At 35.7% G+C, this 9,209-nt stretch overlaps 1 protein-coding gene across 2 annotated transcripts in view; it reads right to left on the bottom strand.

Annotated features, from left to right (window-relative positions):
• Nucleotides 1-4,987: 4,987 nt before the first annotated feature.
• The window catches only part of INSC (INSC spindle orientation adaptor protein), a 132,528-nt gene continuing 128,306 nt past the window's right edge, over nt 4,988-9,209 (bottom strand). For both annotated transcript variants that reach the window (XM_042038690.1, XM_042038691.1), the window contains one exon: nt 4,988-8,314. In XM_042038690.1, the coding sequence (XP_041894624.1) occupies nt 8,186-8,314 (129 nt within the window). In that variant the 3' untranslated portion in view covers nt 4,988-8,185. The remainder of the gene's footprint in view (nt 8,315-9,209) is intronic.

The raw sequence follows: 9,209 nt of genomic DNA, 5'->3' as shown, positions 1-9,209 counted from the left end.
AGTGTTGCAAATAAAGCAGAAAAAAAGAGGTATGCAGACAAAATCAGAATTATCCACAGGGCTGCAGCTCTCAGCTGTCATGATGGGAACAGAGAGAAGTTGCCACTCGAGGTTTTTTAAAAAGCAAACAAGTCCACAGGATAGAGAGTGAAGGCCATGAACACCTGAACTCCATAGGGACCATGGAGCATTCTCCAGAGGACAAAGGCTGTGTTGAGACTTCAACCAGACAAAGCACTTTCAGCAAGACCTTTGCTTTTGCTTGTAGTTCATACATTTCCTGCCCCTTGGCCTCCCACACAAAACACACCTTCAGTCTGCAGTGTAGAACTACCAGAGTCCTGCAAGTAAAACCAAATGTGATATTTACTCACTTGCCTAAAAAAGTAGCCCCTAAGTGAAACTAGAATTTTTTTTTTTTTTCTACTAACAGTGTAATTCGTGGACTCAAGGTAAAAAGGGACATAAAAACTCTGCAAAATGCCATGTAATAACTTCTTTGGCAAAATCTTTCTCAAAGGCAGAGTCTCTAGAATCATAGACAGTCACTGGACAGTGAAGAGTTGTTTTGGGACCTTAAGACAATTTGCGGTTGAGAACTTTATTCCACCAGTGCAGTCTCCAGGCCTTGGAAGAAGTGCTAAACTGAAATAATTTTAAAATAATTGCAGAATTTTAAAATTTTTACTTAACAGCAGCCCTGTTTCATTCTACTGATTACAACTGAGGCCTGGAAACAGTTTTATATCAGAAAAAGTAGCCTCAGAATATTAATAAAATATATAGTCTATTGACAATCACCAGGGAATAACCTGATACCTTTATTCATATGCAACAAGACTGTAGAAAACAAAATAATGGCTAAAGAATTGTTAACTGTTAAACTGCTAATTCTATTGTGACTCTTCTTTAAACAAAATAGTTTTTATTTTCTAGTTAGCTTTTAAAATGACAGTGAGGGTCTATTTGTGTTTATTTTAATAGAAATATTTCTAATTAAAAAAAAAACCAACTATCTTAGAAAGAATATTTTAAAAAAAATATATCCATACTTCTTTAGTGAAAGATGCTCTACCTCAAAAGTACCTGAGAACTATTTCAAAATATTTAAAGCCTGAGATCCTGGTGTCAATAACACCTCTGTACCAAAACCACATTTTAGTAATTTAATTTTCAGCAGCCTCTTCAATTATTGCCCACACCAACTTATAACGTTTAAATCAGAATTAAAACAGCTACAATATTTTATTGATACACATAAGGAGAAAAGTGAAAAAATGAAGAAGGCAAAACTTTGAGTATGAGAAGCAGCAAAAGTACTGCCACATGAAAAGGGCTCTCAGATGAGTTTGCAAGCAATAGAAGTATAAATGGTAAAAAAAAAGGTTGAATTCAGCTGTTTTTAGTGAATGAAAGCTGCAGCTGTACAGGGGTTGGACACAAAAGACATCTCTATTACAGCCATGCCAGATTATTAACTACAAAACAAGCTGCAAAGACATTTCCACACAAGGAATATCTAAGGGCACAAACAAAAAGACCATACTGGTACTGTCAAAGGAACTGGTCTTTTTATTATTATTTTTTAAAATAAATTCTCTTTAAGTGGCCTCAAATGAAAGGAGCAATCTTAGAGACCTTAGTATCATACAACAGGATGGAAAGGAACACCTCACTCCTGTAGCTTTTAGCCTACACAGGAAAGAGAAACAAAACATGAGAGTAGGAACAATTTGTGCACATTCATCTGGTCTTTGCAGCAGAATCCAGAAGCTCCATCTGAGTGCACTACCCAGCATTTTGGTAACTATAAGTATAATGCTTTCAAAAAAGAAAAGTAGATAATATTTGATGAGAAACAGTTGTCAGCTGGTGATAACAGTGCAAGCAAGGAAACAGACAAACTTTTAGCCAAGATGTTAGACCAAGAGATTGCCTTGATGCAGGTGTAACAGAGCAGTGAGACAGCACCTGCAAATACACTGTAAAACAGATCTTGGGTTTCACAGATGTTGGCTTTGAACTTTCAGTAGCTTTCCCTTGCACTGAGCCATGAAAATCCTTCAGCTGTCATTCACTCTAAAGGGGAGCATCAATCAGTTGACAGTAGGGGGAAAGGCCAAGAGAAACTTAGAAAGGAACACAGTGGTGGAACTACCACCCATCCACCATCTGCAACATTGATGCAAAGCATATTCTTGAATATGCATTTAAGAAAGGGTTCTCAGTGTTTGACAGCTCAAAGATTAAGCCACAGTAAGCACAGCAACTGAGACTTCCATGAAAGAGTTTAGCAATGGTCTTGATAGTAAGCAACTTCCAAGCCAGCGTGGGTTCCTATGGGATGGCCTGAACCACCTGGAAATAGTCCTCATTTATCAGGGTCTTACCTGTGATGTTGCTATGTTCCAGGCTCTGCCTTGTAATGAAGAGTCCTTCCTTCTTCTTCTTCCAGCTCAGCTTATTACTTTTTGGGAAAGAAGGTGTGCTGGGTTTGAGGGGATTTTTTTTTTCTTGCTTTCTGGCGAGCAATAGCTTTTCTGGCATGTGAAATGCTATTGATCAGCTCAGTGGTATTTTGCATATTGTCCAGGATAGCTCACTTTGGAGTTCTGGGTTAATGTCCCGTGACCTGTTTTTTTTTCCCCCTTTTTTTCAAATGCAAGAGCTTTTGCTGTAATAAGAAATGTGTGACCTGGTATATTATCATGAGATCAATGAGTTGCTCTAGCTATTCCTTGTTTTAAAATACTGGCAAACAGAAGTCATCAGTTAGTACACACCAAGTAAGTAAATGGTGTCTTGGTCAATTCAAAAGAAGAGTCTGAACTTGCAAAATTTTCTGGTTTGAGGGAAATTGTGCTTGATATGTAAACAGCATGTAAAACCCTAGCTGAGAGAGTGCCTCCAGTTTGTCTCCAGACTGAGCCTGGAATTCATCTCCCCTGATCTGAACTAAGAGTCAAATGTCAAGGTGTTTAGACAACTCCCTCATAGAAATCATCAGCCCTTTTTTCAATAGCCACCGGACAAAAAAAAGGCAGCCCCATGGTATTATGTATACTCTCTCTCTTGGGCAGTCATCCTCAAAAAAAGTATTGCCCACTTCTCTCTGTGGTCTACAGAAAAGACCTAAATTACTGGTCTGGACTATGCTTACAGAATTGAACTTTGTAACAATACAAAGATGTTTATATTTTGATATATATAAAATTGAAAATTCTCCCCTAGATAAAGCATGTGATGATTTCTTCTACTGATAGAATAAGCTTTTAAAATCATTGACTTTTATTAATTACTGAAAAAAAAGGGTTTTATCCTTAGTTTCATGTAGTAAGATTTTATTTATGTTTATTTTATGTTAAACCTCTACAGTCCTAACTCTACAGGATCCTGGAAACCTTGAGGTTACCTCTGGCTCTTCTTTACTTCAGTGCAAACAAACTGACTTACAGAAGAAGTCAGAAGAAGCAGCATCAAATAAGAATTCCCTAGATCATTTGTGCCCATTCCATAGTTATTCTTTTGACACAAGTGAAAACACACATGGCTATTTCTGGATCTTTTTAGATATATCTACTTGATTTATCATAATCTTTGTCTCACTTGATGAACATATGTAACAGACATCTTGTTAGTTTTATCTTTTCAGAACTATCAAAAAAAGAAAATTTTTACAATGTGTGGTACAAAAAAATGAATCAGACTAAGTAGATCCTTTAGAAGACATATGCATTATTAGGTCACATTCTAAAGGTTGTGAAGAACATGACCAATAGCTGGTTAAAAACCAGTGGTAATCCAGAAAGCTTAAAGAAGAGGGTATGAGCAGTGATTTGTAACACAGGTGATCACAACAGTGATGGGAGAGACACTGCATATACACACCTTGTCCTTCACATCATTTAAGCTTTTTGATCCTTTTTAATTTCTTTCCAAAGCAAATTAGCAGCACTACCTGCTGCATTGTTTTTCTCCCCCACTGGTTTCCCATAGGTTTCTTTGGGTTCTAGGAACATTTCAAATATTAAAAGTCATTGATTGGCTGTTGAAAATGAAAGTAAAAAATCTGAATTTCTAGCATTTGGTCTGTAGGTCTAGTGGGTTTATTTCTCTGATTCAGTGATTATTTGGCTGACAAGTGATCAATTCATAAACTCTTACTTAGCAGGTCTGCTTGTAAAAGTACCAAAACATGGGAGTAAGCTACCATATCTATGTTTTCTCTCGGGCTTTTGGGAGTATATGTTGGTCCTTCCCCTTGTTATAAGAACAATAAACATTTCTCTCTGTTCTAGGTGATCCTTATTACGTCCATTTTACAAGATATTTTTGTTACTTAGTTTCTCAGCAAAAACCTTATCAATTTAATAATTAGCAGGACCAGACCTTGGAATGTAACTCTCTTCTATTAGATAACTAGCAATCATACAAATATATTCCCCCAAGAGGAAGAAATTTTTCATAGCTGGAAAAAAGAGAAACTCAGATCCAAGAGCAAGCCAGAAAACAGAGATAGGGCTCTCACAAAGAGTATAATTATCTAGATTAGATGGCCCTGTGTTTTTCTTGTTCCCAGTTCTTTAACTTGTAAAGGGCTGAAATTATTTACGCACGTTCCCACCAGTTCTGCACTTCCAACTCCAACTAACAAATTCACCCTAGACCTTTCTTTCAATGCTTAACGACATCTTCCCTCCCCTCCCTTTAAAAATGGGAACACTGGTGAATAATTTACAGTGTCTAGAGTGCTTCTTTAAATTCCTTAAATTTAATATAAATTTAAAATCAAAGCAGATTCCTCAAAATACAAAAGCCAAGGTTATTTTGACTGTTTACTCCTGTTATTTAAAAGGAGATGGTCAACACAAAAATTTGGAACAAGCCATATAAGATACCAGAATCACTCTTGTACAAAGGCAAAACCCTACAGTTGAAATCCAGTCTTCTGTATACTAACAGGCAACCCCAAAAAATAGTTAAGATATGCAATTTACAAAGACGTTATTTTATTCTTTGTAGATACAAATACTATTTTAAACTGAAAAGGTCAGACAAGTAACATTCCACATAAGTGATTCATGTACCAAGTACACAATAAACTGAGAAAAACCAAACTTTGTTCTATGAATGAAACATCTGGGCCCTGAATATCTGTAAACAGTTTGAAACGAAAGCTGAAATTTGAAGACATTGTCCAAAGTTGCTGGAGTGTAAATCAAAATTACAAAGAATCCTGCAGCTCACTGCATGTTTGTTAAGCATTTTTAACCTCACACAAAATTGAAAATGTTCAGAAGAATTTAAGTGAAACTACAACATTTCTAACAAGTTTAACATTCATTTTCCAGGAAGATTAAACCAATACTTAAGCTACATACAGTATAGGTCAATGAGTCCACATAAATTAGCTGATTTGTGAATGTATTACACATACTCTCCACCTCTCTCTCTCCCACCTGTATATGTATATACACAGGGAGTCCAAAGATTGTCCCACCACAATACTTATTTTAGTGAAAATCTCTTTATATGAAGTATTTTGTTTCATACTACATTGAAAGCAAAAATGTTTATTCTGGCTTAAACAGTTCTTTTTTGTTTGGTTGGCTTGTTTTGTTTAAAAGCTGAGGAGTCACTTTCAAAGCAAACATTTAGAATCCAGAATTCATTCAGAATCCAGAATTCTCATTCAGAAGTAATGAGAAAAGTAAATCAATATTTTTAATGACTCACATTTCCAAGCGAATCAAGAGGTAATGTTAGAGGTATGTTTATTTTCTCATAAACCTTAACATATACAAAAATAAAGTGCACAACTCTATGTGAAAAAATCTGACCTAGCTAAAATGGTTTTGAGGACACTTAGGTGACAAGAGGTCTGCTGAAATGGCTCTTTCAAGATATATTTTCTGCTGCAAATATGAGTTCCACCTAAATGTACTTTTCTCCTGTAATATAAACAGACACATTCATAATATGTACACATAAATGGACAAAATGGGCCTAGAATTATGGACATGTATTTGCAGATTGAGAGTATCGGTAGTAAATTCAGTTCACATGACTGTATTTGAGAGCAAATTAGTTGTTGCCAACCTGCTCACTGAATATTTGATTGACGTGTTAGAAATGACATTAAAACATTATGAGTCATGATGGCATTTTCTTAAGAGCTGTGCATGTGTGGAGAAAAATTTTAAATGAGATTTTAAATTTACCCATTATGGGATAAACCCTACTCCATCTAGAAACTCCTATCTCTGGTGTTAGTTGAAGCTGACAGAATGAGGTTCTGTACAGCAATTCTCTACAGAATTTGATATGTGTTTTATCAGGGATTGCCATGCTATCAGAAAGATAGCAACACAATCTTATTTTGAATTAGTTTTCAATGAAATTTATGAATTTATTGTTTATACCGAGACATCCATGGCTCACATATGTACTTCCGCTTAGCAAGGAAAGTGTTAAAGTCCATCACATACAATATTTTTAAAGCTTTACAGTACCATACATTTTAACAATCTTGGAAACTTAAGAAGCTGTCTCAAGGTAAACAAAAAAAGCAGAATTCATCTCTGTGCTTGCTAGAACATCTCATTCAACACTTTTCTTTGAATAGCTGCTCATGACAGAGGTTGTTGTATGTTTTGTAAGGTTTTAAAATTCAGTCAAGATAGAGCTTATTAAACGAAGAGCTCACAAGAAAGACATTAAGGCAGAGACTTCTTAACCCATACAATCAAGGGAGAAAAAAGTAGCCATCGTTGTCTCACTGCTTGAAGCAAGACAGATTTCATGTATACAGAAAATATGGAAGGCAACCACAGCTCACAATTTCCTGGTGCCTTTCATCTGAACACCACATAACACTAAATAAACATTAATGAATTAAGCTTCTTAATATATCTACAAAGTGAGTACAGTAAGAAGGAAATGTGGGGGGGGTTTTGGCAGATATCCTAGTACCCTAAAGTTGCTGATCATAAAATGATCCAAAGCAACGGTTGGAAGCCATCAAGAAAAAATTATATCTTATTTCATATTCTACAGAGTGCTTTGTGAGAAGTTAAGGAAAAAAAAACCCTACTAAGATATTGCTGGTTAAGTAATTTTCAATATATGTAGTTTCTCGATGAAAAGAAAAAGCAAGAATTAAGAAGAATGTTGGTAAAAAAAAATCTATTTTAAAATCATGTCTGTTATTTAGGTTATCATCCACTTCTCAACTTCCAGAGCTCCTAAAAGTCCCATTTAAGTTTTAAAAAATACAGGGCTAGTTAGAAAACCAGGAAAATGAAAATTCAAGTTACAATTAATTAAACTCTTCAGATTATTTAGCATGTGTGTGAACAGCTTTTCACAAAAACATTAGCTTGGATGTTAAAAACATGTCTGAACATGAGCAATTCCAGTTCTTGTAAGGCTTGGAAAGGAGAAAAAATTGTCACTGTGTAATGATTCTAAACCATAGGTGGAAAATTTCATGTTATGAATTAAAACACACACACCATCAAAGATTTTTCTAGAATTCTATGAATTTCTATAGGAAATTTCAGTCAACGTAAATAGAGAACTTTCTACAAGTCTGTATCCTCCAATAGAGCACATCTTTATACAGCCTAAGAATGTCTTCTAACATCATTTGAAACCAGTATTTGAACATTTTTTGGAAATTTTTCTCTCAGTTACATAATTCTATTAAAAAATAGTTAAGAACTGGACTCACACTGTAACATCCCTTTCATTTCAAGGTATATACTTGCAGCTTTTAGGATTATTTTTCTTCTAATACAGATAAGGCTAAAACATTTATTAAAAAACCTACAAAATGTCCTAACTATAGAAAAATATCAGTGATAAAACATCATTAGAAGCATTTAACATCAGAGCAACAAATTCTTGGCTTCATTACCTTAATTCAACTATATTAAACAAAACATTTTGTTTGATGGCAATGATAAGGTCTGGTGTGTCTTGGCAGGAAAATAAAAAATTACCTTTGCAAACCACTGAAACAAGTTTTCTTATTCTGTTCCTTTGCTCCTACAAACCACCTGTTCATGGGTTTAGAATAAATAAGTCATAAATAACAATAGGACTAAAACAAAATAAAACTGTGCATGTGTTAGCTAACTGTATACCTATCATCCTATATTGTTCACAGGTTTTTGGCTCCCATTTATACAAAGCTCTCTTCCATATTTGTGCACAGCAGAAAAGAATCCACAAGTCTGGGCTTTACCAGCTGCTGAAAGTCTGAATCTTCCAGTCCACCAGGACTCATAACTGCCAGTCTCCGCAAGGCTGCCTAGAAAAACAAAACAGCATCATTGCCATGCAGACAGGTTTGGCAAAGTCTTCTTTGCAGGAGTCCACAATAGCCATATCTAAATCATAGGCAGAACTCAAAACTGAACTGTGCAGGTCTATGAATTCTGCTACCTGGGTAATCTCTCGTTACTGTCTTCATCTGTCAGATAAAACTTCCCTCAAGCAAAGTTATTAAATGACAATTATTTTGGGGCACATTACTTCTAGACCTAAGCAGCAGCTCTGAGCACAGTACAAGCCCTCAGACACCAGTAAGAATATCTGTCAGAACTTGAAGCATCTTATGTGTCAAGGACAATATTTTTGCCACATTTATATCAGAAAATGTCTTCAGGCAGTTACTAAAATATCAGGAGAAGCAGAATTGCTGAGACAGGGAGGTAGGTAACGTCTCAAGCAATAGGCATGGATTCAAGGAATGTGCAGCAAAAACTTCAATGAGACAGAAAAATCATAGTCTGGTTTGCTGCCATTGCTCTGTGGTCTCTGCTTTAACCATACAAGATTAACAAGTCTTCTTGGCATGTAGGAAGAATAATCACAGCTTTTTCAATGCTCACATTTATACTTCCTTCATCCTGAATGAGACCTCTTTAAACGAACAAGCTGCAATAACTGAGCTTTACTTTCACATTTAAAACAACATTAATAACATAAAGCACTGTCAAACAATATTCTTCAGTCTTCATCCATCACAGCTTGTGTCCTAACCCTAGATCACTCATGTTCCCAGGGCCCTTTCACAGAATGCTCAGTGAAATCATTCAGCTCTGGCATTTGGCTCACAGTCCATGCGGTGCAGGACCAGCAGCGGGGATCTTTTTCCTCAGCAGAGAAAATGTTACTCTTCTGTTGCCCACTCCTTGACTGGG

This window comes from Corvus kubaryi, unplaced genomic scaffold (assembly GCF_017639235.1).
Source record: "Corvus kubaryi isolate FWS band 111438036 unplaced genomic scaffold, C.kubaryi_AGA036_p1.0 37392, whole genome shotgun sequence".
Lineage (NCBI taxonomy): Eukaryota > Metazoa > Chordata > Aves > Passeriformes > Corvidae > Corvus > Corvus kubaryi.
The sequence above is the reverse complement of the archived record's forward strand: the minus strand, read 5'-3'. Positions and strand labels throughout refer to the sequence as shown.